The sequence below is a fragment of the Acanthopagrus latus genome, chromosome 22 (genome assembly GCF_904848185.1).
Source record: "Acanthopagrus latus isolate v.2019 chromosome 22, fAcaLat1.1, whole genome shotgun sequence".
Taxonomy (NCBI): domain Eukaryota; kingdom Metazoa; phylum Chordata; class Actinopteri; order Spariformes; family Sparidae; genus Acanthopagrus; species Acanthopagrus latus.
In genome coordinates this window covers 12,232,668-12,253,486 of record NC_051060.1, presented here as the reverse complement: position 1 = coordinate 12,253,486, position 20,819 = coordinate 12,232,668, and the positions used below count along the sequence as shown (strand labels likewise).

Sequence of the window (20,819 nt, the reverse complement as noted above, 5' to 3'; positions counted from 1 at the left end):
TCTCTCAGTTTAAACTGACATTTAATATATTATCTGTTTGCCCTGAATTAAAATAATTGAAATAATTGCACATGCTGTTGGGACCTAGTTAAGTGTAACGTGTCACATTCTTTGCTAGCTCACTAAAAAGCTATTTAGCTTATTCATAATGGCTCAGCAGAGAGCTCTCATTTAATCTACTTTGAGAAAGACTTGCTGACCCGGGCTCTCTGGGCCACCAGGAGTTGGGAGTATTGATGGTACAGCTGCATGTTGTTCCAATCCAGTTCAGCTCTGTAAGTTTCCTTGTTAAGCTGGTATCTTGATTTAAATTCAGCAACTTCATAAAACCCAACTGTGTTAAGACTCACTTCATTCTCGAAGTGTGAGTTTAATAGTGCAATACGTAAGAATTGGCCACCAAACATGGGGCAGCGTATCCCAAGCTTTACAGCAAACTGCTGCTTACTGGAGCTGCTGTTAGCTTGTTAGGTTGGTTAGCTTTGCATTTAGTGGACTGTGTTGGGAGGGAAGTGTCGGTGTTTACACCACTAGCACAGCAGCTTTGGGCTGGGATGGGTTAAGGCTAGCTGGTTAGCATGCTAACTTAAGTAGATATGCCAAAAGTGAGATTATGGTGCAACCCAGCCTTAGGGCATATCTGTGTTGCAACACCTATATTACTGAATGTCTTTCAATGATGTTCCCCATCATAAGATTACAAGGTGAAATCAATGCACTCAGGATTTACATCACTTCTTCACATATGTATCAGTTTTTATTAACACTTCTCCAGAATTGTGCTTTTAAGCCTGCAAGGAAAACATACTGTATTTGTTGGAGTTCACTTCAAGTGAAGTGATCTCAGAAGTACTTTGCTGCATGATATACTGATAGCAGTTACAACCAGCTAAAGACAATACTTTAGATTTGTGGTTTCTTATCACAGCGTAAATGAGACATGAGACTACATAAATAATACTGACACTAGTGGAAGAACTCCAAAACTGTGCAGGTTACAGCAGATTGTTGTTCTGTGTTTCTGACCGGAAGACATTACACTGCAGTCACTTTCAGCACAAGTGCATCTTATCTGTTTGCTTGGTCAGGAAGTCACTTTATATTTGTGACATTAACACTCTCAGTTGAGTGTACCGTTTGGTTTATCACACTTACACAAAATGTAACAATAAAATATCCTTTTGTTGTCTAGAAAATATATATTTACAATTATAAATAACTATTAAGAATAGGATTGAAATATTTCTATTTGTGTGATAAATGACTTTGCATAAAACTGAACAGAAAAAAAATAGAGCAGTAAAATACACACATGAACACATCAACAAAAAGAAAAGTAAGAAACTTGAGTCCATCCCTGCAACACATGGTAAAGATCACCTCCTCTACAAACGAGGAGAATGTGCATTAAAAATCCAGTGACAATGAGCACTGTCCATCCTTCATTCTTTCAGTCGCCAACCAGGAACATTCATAGTTGCTCTTTTGTTTACCTCCTCCTACCCCGAGGCTCCCTGTGGCTGGACCTTCTAACCTCTAGCACAGCCAGGAGGTGGGCACCCACTGTGGCTCAGTGTCCAGCTTGTCTATCAGCCTGCGTAGCTCGTGGAAAGCCTGGTCCGGATCCATGTTCACGATGGTCGCGTCGAAGAAGTGGCCGAAATTGTGCTCCATCTCGCGGGCCTTTTCGATAACTTCCTTCAGATCTTCAGGCTGTGCAAAGACAAACGAGACATTTGCATTTAGGACAATTAGCAGACACTTTTGTCCAAAGCAACATTCAATAAGTACGTTTGTCACAAGATACTGGACTGTATTTCAGGATACATATTGTATAACAAAAAAAAGAAAAGGATAATGTGAAAGGAAGGTTTAGAGTCATGCTGTTAATTTCTAGCAAACTATCCTCTAAATGCAAAAAAGTAGAAAATAAAAATAAATAAAGGTAAGATAATGTACAAAGTGCATCTTAACTTGAACACTGTACTGTGGGTACCTTTGGTGTCTTCCCCTCTGTGGCCAGCAGAGTGCGTAGTCGTTCCTGAGAAGGAGGTGCGATGAAGATGACATAGGGCTTGAGGTTGGACGACCTCAATATCTGCAGTGACTGACGAAGAGGAAGAAAAGGGCGATATGAATATACGAAATGGAAGGAGAGACCAAAACAAAATAAAAAACAGGACTAAAAATGTACAAAACCAAGCAACAACAAAAAAACAATTTTAACTGTTCAGGATATGAAAATGTATAATTATATTCTTGCCAAGCCATAATGGTTAGGATCAAGTCAGAGGGATGATGTGGGCTTGTAATTAACATGTTAGACAGAAACAATGTTGCATTCAGTGTCTCACCCTGGTGTGGAGGCAGAGCAAACAGATACGCCCAGAGTTGATGACATGTCGAACCGAGTCGGTGCTTGTGCCATAAAAGTTCTTCTCATATTCCCCGGACTCGATGAATTTCCCGCCCGCTAGGTCGGCTTCAAAGGCAGACCGACTGATGAAGTGGTACTCGCGCCCATTCCGCTCATGTATCCTTGAGTTTCTGGTCGTGTCTGGCACATGAAAAAAGGAAAATTACTTTGACTTAGTATGCAACATCCTCAAACAACCACAGCAAATCTTTATTAAGTGGTCAGTTTTGTGCAGTCATGGTTAAGAGAAGTAAGGTTATGTGTGTTTAATCATGAATTGTTGATGAATACTTGATACCGCAGTGTCTCCATGATTTGACTTACGCGGGACAGCGACGGCAAACTTTTCTGGTTCGATGGACAGTAGCCTCCGACGCAGCTCATCGTGACCGCTGTTGGTCGGACCAATCAGAGCGATGGGGCGTTTTCGACTGGCTGGTTGGTGATAGAGCGACATCTCCTCGTAGGTCAGGATGTCATCCAAGTCTGAAGGGACAGTGGGGAGCAGTTAAATGAAACATCCCTGACTGACATACCAAATCATTTCTTGCTCCTGGGCTGCTGTTCTGTAACAACCGCTGACCCTCCACCTCTCTTGGAAGGTAAGAATGAACAATAATTATCCCATTATTTCTGTTTTTGTGGGCACACTGTCTTTTTAAACAATGTAAAATCACACTCTGTTACTGCTGGACACTCAGTAGGGTGTATGTCTGAGTGTATACGTGTTTCTATGTGTGAACAAATAACACCAAAGGCCCCTTCAAGCCATTTAGGCACCTGCTGGGCACCTGTTGATCCCGTCTGTGAAAACAGGACTAATCTGACCTGTGACACACCGAGTCTTGACATCCTGCTGCTGAAAACGACAAGGCGTGTCAGGTCCAGCTAACGCGTGACAAAGTCTGGACACTTGGAAGCTGCCTGGCACACAAGCACTCTTTCACTGGTGGCAAATGAGAAGCGACAATCGGAGTTTTGAGGGTTAAAGCTGTAGCTTCTTAACCGTGACCGTCGAAGAGGCGGGTGCAACCCACTTATCAAACCGTTAAGCCTCTGCAGAGACACAAAAAGAGTAAAAGTAGTCTTACCGGTATTTTTGTTCATGTTAGACATGCTCTTCTTCCTTTGTTTCTTGCTTTTCTTTGGATACCAATGCTTCCCTGCAGAAATGACAAGTCATAAAATGTTTGCTTTATCATTTCACTTTCTTACAACCAACTGGATGCTACAAATTCTATTTTAATGAGTCAGTGTGGATGCAAAATGTTTGAGTTTGCAAATTACATCTTGTACTTTCTCACCACATAGTGTGTGTTGCACATGTTAAGCTCACCTTGTTGCTCTCGACTCTTGTCTGTTATAGTTTTCTTCAAGGTCTCCCGCTGCTGCTGGAAGCTTTTCCCTGAAATAGAGAAGAGCAAAGACAAACATATCAGCTATCCCACAATGTAAATATAGATACACAGGTCTAGTGCAGAGCATTTTAAACTTGAGAAGTCCGATGTGTTTAAAAATGTAAGTTTTAATGGATTAGACTTTCCAGACATGTCGAGGATCTGGCAAAATGATGGCCGCTTCCCATTTTCAGTGCTTAACCTCATGTTATTCCAGCCACAACAGGCCGAGGTCAGAGAGTAATCGCAAATAATTCTTACGTGTCTGTTTTAATCTTCTCTGACATGCCAGGGTGGAAGTGCCAGGTAGGTTATTAGTCACAGACAACGTTTAAGTACTTTACTGTGACTGCATTCCCACATAAGACTAGGGATGGAATTAATAATCAACTTGGCAATGTATCGTGAGAAGTGATGTTAAGTTTATTCCTCATTAATAAGCAGGTTTTCTAAGTTTATCTTATGTGTGTTTCATGAATTTCACTGATAAATATCTTTATAAACGTACTGAGACATCTAGATTTTTTAATGTAATTTACACAGGTCTAAAAGATCTGAATAATTATCATGCAGATCTGATCCTATGTGTACAACAGGCAGTCGACTGTTACTTATATAATTCTGGCAAGATTACATTTACATTTCTTTATTTTGATTTAAATGTGTGAAATGGCTACACAATTTCAATCACTGTATTCAAATTAATATAGAATAATCACGTGTTTGCACATGTCAGTCTTGCATTTCATTTGCACTTGCTGATGGAGTAACTGCTTTATTAACCAAGTGACCTTGAGCTGAAAGGAAGACTTGATCTCAGATGTTTCTTCTCAAGACAATGTCAAAGACCCTCATTTGCATGCGACTCTTTGTTGCTACTCTTTCTCCTATTTTTCACCTGAGTGCACACAGGTTGTTAAAATACCAAATAGGCAAAATGCAAAAAGCATATGTAAGATTGGTGTGATAAAATATGCATTTGCATTCGTTGCTTACAATTTGTAAAGCGTGCTGTTGTTAGATTTTCCATTTGTTATGTTAAAATAAAGATGATACTACAAAGCACTTAAATATATAATACCAGGATATGAATCTTCTTGATTTTTAGTATTTGTAGCAGTTTGTCCTTGTAGTTATCTGCCCTTGTGATGCAACAAACTACATATTGATATTCAACTCTGCTCTGGTCCCTACCTGGAATGAGTCCAGCCAGGGGCTGGTTGTCCTCATCACCATCCCTGTAGGCCTGCCACCAGTTGGGGTCATCCTGGCTGATGACGTGGAGGATGTCTCCCTTCTGGAAGGAGAGGCCCAGCTCCCGACATGGCACAAAGGGGTCATCCGAGGGGTCGTAATCAAAGTAAGCTCGTACGTGCATCTGAGGACAGGTTTTACAGTGTCAAGGTTGGCATGGCATGCATGCAGACATGCGGTCCCATGCACGCACACACACCCACATCATTAGAGACTTACCACTGTCTGTCTGTGTGGGGCAGGTTTAATCTGAGAGCTTGGGATGAGGAGGAAGGTCAGAGTGCCGTGCATTTGTTGCTGATGGAAAATAAGATGGAGTGTAATGAATGAAACATGACAGTGATCACATTTCCATAAAACAATATCTTTCAATGACATCATTTACACAAGGCCTCAGATGTTTAGCAAGGATTCATTGCTATGCAGTTGGTTGAATATTACACTTTCAGAGTATGCAATTATGTTAAATCACATTCAAATTGGCTCAGGAAAGGGAAAATCTCTGAGTGTCTCATGAATAAATTCAATCAGCAGTAATGACTGTCATTCTGTTAAGATAACGGTGATCTCTTAAAATTAATGTATACAGTTTGTGTCCACAACTAAACATCTTAATTTTGCTGTTGAGCATGAAAGAAGCGTGAAAGAAGAAATATGACACTGAAATCGACAAACACTACCAACAACAACCACCTGAAGGCTAAACATATCTGTCAAACTAATTGTGCACTAATAGGGAAGTGGATATGTAATGTGTATGAAACATAAGATCACCAGCTATCGAGGAAAAGATGGTCGAAGTATTCATGAATAAATTAAATTGTACTTTATTGCAAAGACGACATAATTTTAGTTAAGACAGTTCAGGCACCTCTATGTACTATGTATGTCTATAAAAAAGACACTTTACTATAATTTTATTTACATGGGTTACTGTAACTGATCAAAGACCACTGGTCCTCACCAGTAAATCGTGGACTTCATTGATGTGTTTCCCCCGGATGGAAACCCCGTTGATCTCCAGGATCTCATCTCCCTCGCTCAGAAGGCCACTGCTCTCTGCTGCTCCACCTTTCACCACACGACTCACCACCACACTGTCCATGTCATTACGTACTGTCGCACCCTAAAGGAAGGACACACCCACGGCTCATTTGTTGTAGATGACAGGCAATCTCACAAAACAAGCAGGACATTGATAACTTATGTTACACTTATACCCCATAGTATTCCGTAAAATGAACAGACAGATACAAGGAGAAGAGGCAACAATTTGAATGCAAAGGAGAATGTCTCACACACCGAATATCATTTACTACATTTACTTGCACACCGTCTTTCCACTACTAGGCTGAATATGACAATATTCAGAGCTTGATACAGGTCACGTAAACAACATATCCTATTCAGATATTCTGTATGAGGCCTTTTTTGCAAATGTAGCAAAGGTATGTATGAGGTATGTGCTAATATTTTTAGGGTTTTAGAAGCATGGGACATGTATACAGCATATTCAGAAAATGGGTCTCATTTGGGGTTTTTGACGCCACATGACCTCTTGCCTGTTAACAGTCAGCTCTGTGCACTGCAAGAACTTGATATAAACTGTTTTTGCATCTGTTATACTGTTAATTTTTGTATATCATGTTAAATATGCTGAATTTGACCATGTTATGATTTTGGTCAGCTGCTATCTTGGCCAGGTATCTCTTGTAAAAGCAATCCTGCCCTATAATGGGACTTCCTGGTAAAATAAAGGTGAGACTGTGTTCATTAATTGGAATATACATGGCTGCATGTGAATATTGGTGGATTTTCAGCAGGGCAAGGGAGTATTTTGTGCATGTATAGGCAGTTACTGTGTCAGTGCCAATGGTTTCAAATGGACCTGGAGCTGACACTGACAGGCATTTTTCTACCCTCTTGGTTTGTGGGTACACTGACACATCCACATGATAGATGTGAGTGGGGGAGTATGGTGAGAGAGGAAAGTAGAGGCTTATTCTGTTTTTACTGGACAAAATAAACACTAAACCCACAATCATGAACATGGATGCTTCAGATCTATCTAAGTTTTAATGGTTCATCTTTGTTGTCATGAATTTGACTGCTGTGTGGACATCTTTCAAATTTCACTTTATCATATACAGTACCATCCGTATTTCCTTGTTTTCTCACTGCCTTGGCTTCTCACAAGAGCAATTATGGTGAAGTAGAACATTCACAAGCTTAGAAATTCAGAGAGATGTACGCACACAGCAATAAGAGGAAAAAGTTGACAGTATTCATTCAATAGATGCTGTCTCACCAGTGGAGTGTCACGGGCCTTTTCCAGACGCACCAGTTTAACTGTCTCGCCAACATACTGGGTCACATTTTCCTCTGCCATTTCCTGCACTGCTACACTGTCATGGACCTGCATCAGTGCCTGCCACATAAAACAAACACAGAGACACACATAGGGATAGACAGTACACATACAATTTACGAACACACAATAGACAGAAAAATAAAGGAGAAGGCAGTGTGAGAAAGCACGAACAACTTCTGGTTGTGTCTGTATAGGTGTATGTTGGAAGTACGATAACTGGTGTGGAAATAAAATTACCATAATCGTAAAGCATTTTTTACAACATGAAATGTGTGTATTTGTACTTTGTACTTGTCAAACTGATAAAAAAAAGAGATAACTCTTTAACAAAATGTCAGACATGCACCCTCTACAAGAAACCTACCAATGCCCAACATCTTTTATAACAAGACCAGTCAGCAAGCCCACCTCTAAGCTAGAAATAAAACACAGATTGCTCCCTCACTTCATTTAATGTGACAGGCGCTCTGTACCCCACAATTAATAACCGTCGGTCCAAATTAGTTTCTCTATCCGGCAGCAGAGGAGACCGGAGAGAGCAGAGGCCAGGCTAAGCTTTGGTGTACGCACAATCCGTCTTAATCTCCCCCAGCGTTTAGGAGCCGGGATCCACCACCATCAATCATCAAACACCTTTGGCTACCATGCTCGTGTCCTAGAAAACGGTGAAAGGGAGACAAGTGGACTTGAGGGGTCCCTATTCCTCTCACACATGCACCTGTCTTCATTAGTATAGGGTATGAGGTTGTTTACCTGTACAGACTACAGGGTGACTCATGTGATCCTCTGCTCCCTGCAGAGAAACCAACATAATCTGTTCCACTTTCAGTGCCACAAGGCAATGCTCGCATCACATCACACTGCCCCTGCTGGCTACACGGATCCAGGTCAGTGGAGGGGTTAACGGGCATTGGGAGAATTGGTAATGCTCACAGTGAAGGATCAGGTCAGAACTCTCAACCATAAAATCGCAGCCGAGTCTTCCACCTGAGGTCTTTTCTCACCTTGCTGCCTCTCTAATGGACGATGACGGTCTGATAATGTGGTTACCGTTTTTCTACTGAAGAATCACTGAAGCTTGAACTGACAAATGGAGAGCGTCGTCAGCTCGAGACATTTCAAAGCAAAGCAATTTGAATATCTTTTTGATGCTTTTCATGTTGACACACCAAATGCTAAACAGATGCCCCACTAAATAGACACAAAGGTAATCAAAATCAAGTGTGCAAGGTTTTTTTTTTTTATCATAATACCACTCTGAACACAGCATATTAGTTGCCTGCCTGTACCTGAGATGTCTAATCATTTCCATAATGATAGAGATTGTGCTAGCTATATTCCCAGTTCTCCACTTATCAGCATATCAACTAAATAAATGAGTTTGTCTACAAGGCTCAGCTGTTTTTCTAACAATAATATTGCAAGATGGTGAGCCGACATCTGACCTGCAGATGAGGACTGGTGAGCAGAGCCCGGAGCTCCAAACCCTCCTTCTGTTGGCTGGACTGGAGTATCTTCTGCACCTGAGCAGAAACACAGACACATAGATCTATGTTGAGGTAATGTTGAGATATAATCACCACTATGATCAAAGGATCTCTAATCTCTTAATTCCAAGTTGTGTCAATAATAAAGTCACTTTTCTTAAAATTGATGATTTAAGTCAGATTTTAGCGCAAAACTGGTCTAATTGCTTCATGAACCCCACAACCTGCTCTAAAACTGGGCAGCCAGCATTTTTGTAATTTTCTGAAACCATCAATTCAGCATTGACACACACTTTACACACTGTGACTGGCTAGCTGTGGAGAAAGAGAAAGGAGCCAGGGTTTGAACATGTCTGTGTAAAAAGCTGTAAGTACTGTAAGTACATCTCCAAAATGTCCAATCATACATTACCATCTGTAAAGCAGAATGACATTTGATGAGCACAAGAACCTCAGGGCTGACTGTCATCTTTTTACACATCATATCTGTTCTGAGATATACCAAACACAAGACATGGCGGAGGATGATGACCTTTCCGTTAGCACCCTTGCAAATATCTTCTGATTGTGTGCATTCCTTTCTGTTTGAAGAACATGTTCTACAGTTCATGCAAACCATCCATTAATCTTACTTTACTTGTTGCCCTTCATTGGTCTATATAGCTTTTTTCACAACAGTGTTTAATATTTCATTGACATTTCCACTTTCCCAAAAGTTGGAGCTGCACAAATATCCACATGAAGCCTAGACACTAAACTATTCGTCTCCTAAACCTACATTCATTCCAAAAAATCCTGTTGTCTATGTAATGATTAATAATGAGTCAACTGCATGATGAAAGAGTTTGAATTTTCAGAGGTGCCAGATAAATAAAAACACAAATGTGTACAGACAAAGATGTACAACCCAGATTCCAAGAAAGTTGAGACTCTGTATAAAATGTAAATAAATACAGAATGTTATCATTTGCTGTTATCATTAACTGAATATATGTTGAAAAGGATTAGCAAATTATCACACTCTGTTTGTTTTACAAAGTGTCCGAACTTTTTTGGAATCAGTTTTGTACTTGGCTACAAGCTAGTAACTCTAAGCAGGGTTTCACATTCCAGACAGAAAATGTCTCTATGTTCACTCTGCTGTGAAGCAGCTTGTTAAATTCTTGCTGTTGCGCCTGGAATAAAATAAATTAAAATCCACAACAGGATTTCTGTTCATTGTCTACGAATCAATGTTGTATTTAACAAGCATAAACTTGGAAAGCACCTCTCTGCTACAGCACATTACACTTCTCTTCTATAGCTTTTCAGACTTTCCACTCCGCTCCATTTTTATTCCTTCTGTTGCGTGCTTCTATTTTGAACCATGTGGCTCTTGTGTTGTCATTTGGTGGGAAGATGTTATTGTTTGTGGCTTGCACTGTGTACTGAATCATGACAGCAGACCTTTTGGTATCTAGTTACTCCATCTCTCTCCCTCTTCATCTCCTGTTTGCAGCTTAGTTCATCCAGTATACTAATTGAAGCTCTCACTAACAAGCTGACGCATGTCCCCCCACCCTCCCCCAGCAACGCAGCACCTCGGCCCACGTTGCTGTAAGCTGCTGGAGTTTCTTTTTCTGGCTGCCCAGATCCTGGCCTCCTTCTGCGGTGTGCTGCACCAAGGGCTGCTGGGAGATTAGTTTACCCAACAGCCAATCTGAGTGTCACACAGCACAGCCACTTAGACACACTGCAGCTCAAACTATTACGTGTTGTTAAGAGCTCCAGGAGCTGGGTGAGCGCGAATGCTGAATTACTGTATGCAAGGGGAAAACGTGTTGTGTGTGTGTGAAGAAAAAAAGATCGTCCATGCCTGGCCCTCTATCTGCAACACACTCCTGTCAAGACAAGAATAGCATTTTTGTAGCAGTGCTGGCGTTGTGTCCTTTGAGTGAACTCTACACAGCTCATAGCAGCATGTTTCTCCAAACAAGGCTGACTCGTACACATCTAGCCATCAGCTAAAAATCACACTGCACCAGCATGACTGCGCTGAAAAGCCTGCATTACATTTTGCGATGTTGCACCTATCAAAAGTTGACACTAATCCTAATGAAGTGCCTATTGTGGGTGTAGACTGTCATTGTTGTACAGAGCTTCTACCTAATTCATAGCGAACCATATCACAATTTCTGTCTTTTCACAGGGACCCAGCTCTGTGTGACAGACTGCATTCGCTTGGCTCTGAGGGGACACGAGTCAATTACTGTTGCTTTGCTTCAGTGGAGACAAACTGGCTTGTGTTTTGTCAACGAGGAAGTCAGGTGTGACACATTTCCACTGACTTAAACCTGAGATGGTTTCTTGTTTTTTGTCACTTTCTGCACTGGAGCGCATAAAACAGGACTTTCAATGGTCGTATAAAGAGGAAATCAAATCCAACATCAAATCAAACCAGTGGAATACTCACCCAAGTATTTACATTTGCCTTCTTCATGCCTTCTTCTTTTTTCATCCTAATTTCCAGATTTTTAATCTTCAACCTTTTGCCTCTTTTAACTCAATTTTCATGCATGGCCTGGATCCAACAAATCCCTCATTTTTGTTTTCACTCACCTTGTTAACCAGACAATTTACATTTTCATAATTATCCAGACTGGCACAGCTTTCTTTTGGGCAGCTTTGCTGAATTAATCATTGCCTCGAGCAAAGATTTTTTTATGCTTCATTGAGCTTGTTCAGATGCTTTACCCGCAGAGGTACTTGCCTCTAAACAGAAGCTTAACAAGGTCCAAAGCCACAAATTGGCCAGTACAATCTAAGCTATTGTTTGCACAATGTGCCTCCTCTGTGGAAACCAGCGCTTGTCTCATGAATTGTGGATTTGGGTATATGGCATAGTTAAAAATTAAAGTCAGCTATATTCCTTGATTAAGTTTCTCTTGGAGCTGGACACTGAAACCACTGAGCTAAATTTCCATAACTTTTCCATAACTTCTCCTACTGCAGCAAATCCAAAGACATTCCCCACAATGTTTGTTTTCAGCTTTAACAAGTTGATTCAAAATGACGATTCTGCGTACCTCCTGGCAGAGATCCTGTGCTTGTACCGTGAGCGGTGAGTTGGGACTGACTCTGCTCCTCTGCTGGGTTACAGCGCTGTAAATGGCATAGGCATTCCTGAAGTCCTCCCTTGCAAGGAGCTGCATTATCAGCTCTACATCCTGCTGACTCTGTGTATCCGACAGGCAGTGCTGCGCCCACTTCAGGGTCTGCACCAACTCCTCCAGTTCTAAGGGAGAGGCAGAAAACAGTGAGGCAGACAGTACAGAGAAATACAGGGGTCAGATGATGAAAGTCAGGAAATCTTGAGGCATGTACAGTGAATCTTTGCCTGTCATTTGTATGATGGGTTCATTTTGTATGGCTAAAGCCTCCAACCACAACAAGGCACATGGAAAATAAAATGAAAGCATGTACTGTAATATGCAACAAGTTATAGGTGACCTATGTTAATTCTAACAATGTCACTGCATATATTATGTGGAAATCCATATTTCGGATGTTAATTAAGAACTTTTCATGATTTCTTTTTTAAAAATATTTTTTGGCCTTTTATCAGCTTTTGTTGATAGAACAGCTGAAGATATGATAGGAAAGGGTGCCCAAAGGGTGGCACCCCGCCTCAGAAAGTAGTGTGGTCCACCCCTGCTGTTAAGGCACAGACCTCATATAAATACTATGTATCGGCTTATGTTGACAGATGTTGTAAGATGGTACTAAACAATGACTGTAGCCAATGTTTATCTTATCTGTCACATCAATTTTGCATCAGAATACTGATTTTTTTAACTTTTTTTTTTTAAAATCACTAAGTAAGTATTTGTATAGCAGGCCAAAATGTTTTCTGAAGCAGTTACTTTTAAGAAAAAAAAAATCATTGTGTGAATAAATGTGAAAGGTTATATTAAAGGTTGTTTCATATGCTTATGCTCTTTCAAATCAAGTGTACGGGAGGGCTGAAGGTCTTCAACACGGTTAGTTGTTTTTTGGATGATGAAGATAGCTGTCTTTCGCTGGCACAAAAGAGGATCTAAAAACACAATAAACATTATCAACAACAAATAAAACCACTGGTATTAGCACTGGCTATCAGCCAAAATCTTTCTTTTTCACTTCCTTACCAGTAGAACATTTGACAATCAGTTCATCCCTAATAAATATTGTATCTGCTAAGAAGATTTTCATTCATTAAATATCTATGAAAACTTGTATTTCTGACATTTGTGTCTTTGTTTGAGAGATTTTTCTCCTCCAGTGATATTAAGAAAAAGAACTGTGAATGTCTGCAGTGAATTTCTAGAATTTTGCCCCTAAGCCTCCTTTGCTCCTTTGAGTCTATTCAAGTATGTCAGGCTGCTGCAGTGTTTACATTGTTTAAACTAGAAATGTATCATGGCAGACAGTATAGATACATTTTATAGGAATTGTTTTCCTGCAGCAATGTATTGTACAATTATGTATGAGACTAACAGGAGCAGTCATAGTTGAGAGTCCCAGTATGACCCAACACAAGAATTATTGTAGTAATCCTGTAGTATAATAATGCCATGATTTGTGTAGTAATCCTCCAGAAACACACGTTCACCTCTTTTACCAAGTCCCAAAGCTGAGCATGGTCGGACCAGCTTTTCAACAAGTAAGCAGAGTCACAAACTCAAGTCGGGGAAGGCACTAACACTAACTGCAATAAATCAAACCCACGTGTTCTAAGTGACTGATATCAGTTTGAAACTGAAGAAACTGAATAAGCCCATCCTCTTAAATTTAAAACAGAAACCCCTGCCCCTTTGTATCGACAATATATTTAATTGGAAATTATTTCATGTTATAGTGGCGACTGACTGGGCTCTTTGCTCTTTATTCCAGAGTTAGGACGAAACATTAACCAGTGGAAATGGTGGACAGCGCCTAAAAAACACCACACCCCTCCACTCCCACTGTCCCCTGCTCTGCCCCCTCTAAGCACATTGTTTTGACTCCTTTTGTGTTCACATCTTGTATTCGTCTCTGAGGTCTGAGGTCCTCCTCGTTTGTAATACTCTTTCCTCCTTCCACCCTCTGTGACCTCTTGAAAGACCTTGTAACCCTTACTGTGTTGTCCTTCCAACTCACCGACTACAGGATCCTGGGAGCTTGTGTCTTTGCTGGCATTTTCCTTCCCCTCGAAGGTGGGATTGTCAATTCCCACCTTAGGGTTCTGCGACAACTTCTTGAGCCTCAGTGAAGCGTTTGGGTCGATGTCGTGCCTCCCCCTGCTATCCTCCTCTCTCCTCTTCCTCAGCTCCTCCTGGTAGTGCTGGATCCGTTCCATGTGGGCACTGCAGTTTGGAGATTTGACAAGGCTACTTTCCTCCCCTGGACAGTCAACTGCCCTCTCTCTGTGGCTCTTGGCCTGACCAGAGACCTCTTGCACATAGCCGTTCATGTGGGACGTGATCATCACTGCTGTAGCAGAGTACAGCTCAAACCACCCCCGTATTTACTGAGATCTGCTTGGGTGTTATGAGGCACCAGTGCTGCTCAAATCAGAGGCCATAGCACGCCAGAGGAGGATGTACTCCTTTAGGTTCTTTCTGGAATCGGTCATCCTGAAAGACAGAGAATCAAAATGGGTATTCCTTGTTACTTTTTTTAACGCTTATTTTAAATAAGTGTTTACATGGTAAACAAAGTCAAGCATCCTTTTGAAAATGCTACACATCTTAAAAAGAATACACAGAAAAAAATGATTGTAAACATGATTTACAAATGGTTAAAAAAATAATTTCTCTTGTTGACCTCCCTTTTATCGCATCCTTAGGATGCCATAAACAGGAAATGAAGGATTTCATTGAAAGCTCAGATATGCACCAGTTTGGCTGCCAGTGACTGATTGCTTAATTTATGATACTAAAGATACTAGAGAACTCTTGATCCTTGGTTGCCAACACATTCCCTTTTTGTTATACTTCAGGAGTGTTTAAAGGTGAAACTGGGGTTAATTCACCTTCTTAAATATATACTTTATGTTGGTTGTATCTACAAAAGGCCATTAGAGAAAATCATTAATTATTATTATTAATTATTATGATTAATTATTATCATTATTTATTATTATTAAAGCTCCAGACTCTCATCTATCGATTTAAATGTTGACATCATTTTACCACAATATAAGTCCTGACACAACTCATTGTTTGCAAATATGCAATTGCACAACTGATTTCCATAGTGCTAATTTGAATACTGTAGTTCATGTTTAAATGTTTGCTTAAAATTCTTTATTTCTTTCTACTTTGGATAGCCTATTTTACAAAGCCATTCAAAAAAACAGACCTACAATGAAATTTTCAACCCAAAACTGAACTGAACAGTATGTTTTCACCTGTTACTGTTTTTTGTTGTTTGGTTGTTTGGCTGTGAGCAGGATTACACTAAACTTACTGAATGGATTTCCAAGAAAGTTTTCTCACTTTCTTTTACACTATGACAATGAGTACAATTTGATGCAGATCCTAGATCTGGTGATCTTAAATTATGGTTGGTTTAAAATTTAGAGTGACAAACGGCTATTGAGTTTGACACTGGATTACACTTGATTGAATTAAATGGGACCATGGGGCCTTAGAGGTAGTATGCATGCCACTCAGTGCCATTCTCATTACAAACGTGTCGGTAGATGTTCGTTAACTTTTTGTGTACAGTGTGTTATTTTTGCCAAGATATCCATTAAAGTGATATTGTAATGTTTAAAATTCTGGTATTTGGATAACATAGTGAATATGTCATGTACTGCTGACATATGTGAAATTCCCTGCAGTGGACCTGTAAACTCTTAATTTCAGGAAAAGTATCTTGTTTGTATTTTCACCCTCATTAACTCTGTCATGGTCCATTCAATTAATTAGTTTAACATTGGTAACTCCCCTCATTTTAAGTGTGCTCTTTCAACAGCCTTGAGATTCAACAATCCCTCAACATGTTAACGACTGATAACTTTCCCATAGATTCTTATGTATTTTACAAATAAACATTTCTTCCTTTCAGTTAACTACCTGTTTGCTCCTGCCTCCTCTCATTTAACCCACCACTAATCTAACTCTTGACACTGAAAGCTCTCTGGCCTTAGTCCCCTGAAATCCCTTCAGTTCAGCCTCATCCAGCCATTTGCTTGGGTACACCTGTCCCCAATTTACCCGTCCTCATCAACAGCTTAATCAAAACATCCATCTGTAGCCTATGTATGGAAGCCTAAATGAAGATACTACATTTAAATGTGATGCCTGACACATAACTGCTACTACCTGGACTGCCATTGTTGGGACTAATCTATTTTAAGGGTGCGACATGCATTAATCTGGATTAGCAAATTTGGTAGTACGGGAGATATTCGCTTTGATCAGTGATACACACACTTTCATCTTTCACATAATTACATTAGCTTGAGTTTAAATACCATGCAGTAGCTTAGTTAGGGTTCGCTTTCTGCCAATTCGCTATGTCTTAAATACATTACCTGCTTTAGACACACCTATATGCATATTTCCTGGAACCAGAATTGTGAAACAGACTTACATGTTAAACTGTCCTCATTGCTACTTAACAGTTAAAGACACCTTTCTGTAAGCACTGAGGAAAACTCCCATGTGCCAAAGGATAAACATGGCTTCGTCACTGAGAGCCACCCATGAGGCTCATGTCATATAGTCAGTCATACACACGTCACCTACTACTTCATGGCAGGCAGCCCTCCCCCTCTTCTACCTACTTCCCACAGCTAATTACGTCTGGCAGGTCTATCCCTCCATCCCTCTTGGTCCAAGCTCCCAAACCCCTCCCGTGTGGAAGCATTTAGCTACGTTTAGAGTGGCGGAGTACGGCTGACAAACAGCAGAGACTGCCAGCGCGCCATCTGTTCCTGTAGGCTTAATTAAGCTTGGGATCTCATGCCCTACTCTGGCTCAGTGGTGACCAGAGCACTGGGAGGGATGCAGGGAAGAGGGACCTGGGTGGAAGATTGGGAATAAATGGAAGTGCTCACACCCACTGATTATGTTATGGACACTGCAAGATAATAAAGATGGAGAAGTATATTTCTTAAATCATATAATAGCTATTTGTGTCCTGTGAGGTCAATTCAGACACTAACAATCAAGCTTATATCTAACTGCAAAAGAGCCTGGCCAAAACTTTTGGGAGGTGAATGTCGTTATCAAAGATATGTAACAGATGGTGTATTTTTTTTTACAGTACAATATAACCTTAATTGTCAAAAATGACAGTGCACTCAAACAGTAAACATCACTGGGAATTCAATAATTATAAATTACCCTAAGCATCACTATCTAGGTCATAACCCCTAAAAAAAAGTTTTCATATCAGCCCATATTGGACATCATATATGTTGAAACTAATATAGCTGAGTGAAGGCTATATCGGTGGATTATACCGGCCTACTGATAGGGCAGTCAGACACCAAAATGAACGGGGTGAGGTGGCACTGAAAGGCCAAAAACAAGAAACAAAATACTTGATGAGGTGGATTTGGCATCAGATACCCCAGGAGAACAATTACAAACTAAGACAGACAAAAGGGATCTCAGTAGGGTTCAAATTAAAACAGACTAAACTAGAGTCTCAATTACTTTTTTGGAGCTTAGTACCATCTGGTCCTGACATGCCCTGTCCTCTTGGTGTACAATAAATCCAACATTTATGATATATTTTACAGCTTAACAATAAACTTAGTCTCAAATGACACCAGGGAAATCATTTCAGTACACTTCAATGGAAATTATATTATTAGACATTGTCTGAAGCATCTTTTTTTATGCATTTTAACTTAAAAAAGAGAGTTTTCCAATCTTCATATTGGGCAACATTAACACCATTACAATACATCTGTGTGGGCCAATATCAGCCTGGCCACTAGTGAAGATAGTGGTAGTGTAGCCTCCTCTGATAGCAGTGCTGACTTGTACGCAAAACAAGGCTACAGCATTAGCAATGTTTAGTAACGTGATGTACGTTGAAAACAACATGACATATTGTTGAAATTTATGGGAAATGATTTCTCACAGATACAGTGGTACCTCTAAACACTTATTAAATAATACCTCAACAGTTCAGTTACTATAATTAACTGTGACAGACACATGCCCTAAACCATCATGCTTACATGTAAAGGTTAATAACATACCAATCCCAACGTTTTCTTTTGAATAGATACATGTCCTAACAGGTGATTTCCTCCCAACTCTAATCCCTAATTTGCTGACGAATTACAGCTCAAAGAGTAGTTGTAATATGTTATCCGTTATCTCTTACCTATCTCCACCATTTTGGATTTGCCACAAAAATAACCTTATAGTCACTAAAAGTAGCCTCAATGATGGGTAAACTGAGTTTCCTGCACCACCACATCTCTGGCTATAATCAGCCACATTAATTCATGTACCTGGAAAATATTCTCAAACATTAGTCATAGTTCTGTGATTTAAAACTAGCAGTTGCTGGCTTGTCTTAAGGTAACTTAAAGCTAGCTAGGATAGACGTTATTTCAATCAATCAACCGGAGGACTTAACGTGAACGTTTTCTATTGTATTAACTATCCTACTTTGAGCAACTTGCCCAGACACGTAGACTTTATAAACACACTTAGAAAAACATTATTTTTTATTTTTTCGGGGTAAAATAAAACTTAACGACTCGTTAACAATAGCATGGGAATTAGCTTAGTAGCCTTGTACCGCTAACTGCGTAGCTTAACAGTAGCTGTCCCGTGAACAAACTGCATGTACTCACCACTTTAAAGATAGCAAGAAGAATAGATTTAGATTGGAAGCGGTTTTTCCTTTACAATCCAACGCTCTGAAAATGTGTGTTTAAATCACAAAGGGACGGTCAAAAGCAACACAGGGTCTCCCAAGGTCCTCCCAGGTCCGCGTTCAGCTGCTCGACTGACTTTTGTCCAGGCGCAGTCGGGACACTTGTGGCCATTGCTGCGAAACTGCGCCTGGTGTTGTGAGTCGTCTCCCTGGCAACACTGCGGCTCTACAGCGCCCCCTATCTACCGGAGACGTAATGAAGTCACCTCTCAGGATCATACAAGTGAGATATATGGATAAAAATGCACAAAGTAATGAACCTGGTTTTTAAGCATAAAATAACCGTTTGAGACAGTAATTCATGCTCTGTACAGGATTACATATATGTTTTTTTTGTAAAGAGGCATTATGTAGTTTTGGAGAAGAATTTCAAACTCAGAACTGTAATATTTGCAATATTAATGAGGTAATAAAACATATTAAAACAATATTTATTTTATTTTGTTCCATAGCTGAACCAACACACTATTCTCAGGAGGAAATTGTGTCTGTGTCTTCAAACACTGTTTGAAGCTAGAAATGTGGCAGGGTCCGCCAAATATAAACAAAGTAAACCAGTATGAAATTGTGATGTCCTTTTGGCAGTCTGTTCATACATGAAAGAGAGAGATTGTCTAATTAGTTTGTTTAAGACATGAAACAAAAAAAATCAGTCAAGGAAGACTGAAGATTAATGACGATTAATAAAATTAGTGAATTTCTACACCAGAGATTTAAATTTGAAGTGCATTCTTGCATTCTTTGCTCATCAGAGGCTGAAACCATTTGCCATTTATTATACCTTATTTTACTTAGATCGATCCAATTAATTTTTTGGGGACTTGAGTGCAAACATTTCTGAGACTGTTCGTCTTAGACTCTTTGGGATGAATATTACACACACTCTTGCAAGTGGAGTGGCAATATTCCCTCCATTACTGTGATTATGCAGATTTTTCTATATGTCTCTAACTATCTATATCTTGGTCCCTTTACTTTGCGAATAGGTTTCCTTGTTATTTTGTGCTCTTTTGGATTTAGTCACTCCTATTTTTATTATTTGACTAAGGCTACTTCTATTTGGTGGACAATCAGGTTTGACATTTTTGAACTATGGGTATCATAACGCTATTGAGGATGTAAGCATAACGTTTAATGTTGCTACAGATTCAGTGAGTTATATGAGATACACCCTGTTAATCTTGCTTAGATTTGTTTGTTAACAGAAGTCCATCTTGGATTATAATTATGCATGTATGAGTAAGCATCATTTAAATGTAGTCAGCGGTGAAGTCAGATGGCTGCAGGGCCTTTGCTGCCTCCGTCCTCTAGAGTATCCTCCCTGCCGATATCAGACAGTCTGACTCTGTTGGAGCCTTTAAATCCAAACTTAAATCTCATCCTGCAGCCTTAACTTTCAGTTAGCTGCTTATTTTTGATTAGCTTGAAGCTGATATCATTATCTCTCCTGCAAGTTGGTCTCAGTCTCAATTAATCTATTAAGTACAGTACTTAAGTACAATACCCTACAACCAACCCACACACAACATACAGATTTGTCATCTAGTTCACCCTGATTTTGCCTTTAAATATTCCTTTAAATGATGATCATCCCACCATATACTTCTTTCTCCCAATGGCACCAACAAGCTGAAATATCTATATAATTAAAAACCAGCTCAGACATGAAACAGTGGATCTCTTGTTGCTCTGTCAGCGCACCCTCTAATAAATAAACATACTCTTATTGCACTTGAGGGTGTGAAGAATTTGCTGTTATTTTCCACAATCATCTTCAAACTGATCCCCTTACATTCCACACATTTCATACAGTCACGCAGATCACTTTAACTAAGTTCTTGTCACAGCGCTATTAATCATCACCAACTAATGGGATCTTCCGTCATTTCACCTTGCAGAGCAGAACAGAAACGGTCTAATCTCATGCAGCCGCAGGAATATCTAGAGCAAAGCCCGAAGCTGCCATTTTTTGCTGCTGTATT

The 20,819-nt window shown here is 40.0% G+C and overlaps 1 protein-coding gene across 3 annotated transcripts; it reads right to left on the bottom strand.

The window, feature by feature from the left end:
* Nucleotides 1–725: 725 nt before the first annotated feature.
* On the bottom strand, nt 726–18,990 carry mpp5b (membrane protein, palmitoylated 5b (MAGUK p55 subfamily member 5)). 3 transcript variants are annotated; one of them, XM_037086733.1, is made up of 14 exons: nt 18,755–18,990; nt 14,083–14,558; nt 11,991–12,199; nt 8,884–8,961; nt 7,376–7,495; nt 6,032–6,193; nt 5,287–5,364; nt 5,008–5,191; nt 3,753–3,821; nt 3,508–3,579; nt 2,741–2,902; nt 2,355–2,557; nt 1,997–2,107; nt 726–1,713 (listed from the first exon to the last, which is right to left on the bottom strand). In XM_037086733.1, exons 2-14 carry the CDS (start codon nt 14,408–14,410, stop codon nt 1,537–1,539), a joined length of 1,953 nt encoding a protein of 650 aa, XP_036942628.1. In that variant the 5' UTR covers nt 14,411–14,558; nt 18,755–18,990; the 3' UTR covers nt 726–1,536. The 3 variants fall into 3 exon arrangements, with proteins under 3 accessions (XP_036942628.1, XP_036942629.1, XP_036942630.1); XM_037086734.1 differs by having other exon boundaries at nt 7,376–7,483; XM_037086735.1 differs by lacking the exon at nt 8,884–8,961.
* Between the last annotated feature and the right edge of the window lie 1,829 nt (nt 18,991–20,819).

Bases quoted from the DNA above. Each gene is read 5' to 3' on its own strand.
- mpp5b (XM_037086733.1), bottom strand. From the start codon at position 14,410: ATGATCACGTCCCACATGAACGGCTATGTGCAAGAGGTCTCTGGTCAG. The intron at 12,200-14,082 runs GTGAGTTGGAAG...CCTCTCCCTTAG, and splicing joins CTCCCAGGATCCTGTAGTCG to AACTGGAGGAGTTGGTGCAG. The intron at 1,714-1,996 runs GTACCCACAGTA...GTCTTTGCACAG, and splicing joins CAGAGGGGAAGACACCAAAG to CCTGAAGATCTGAAGGAAGT.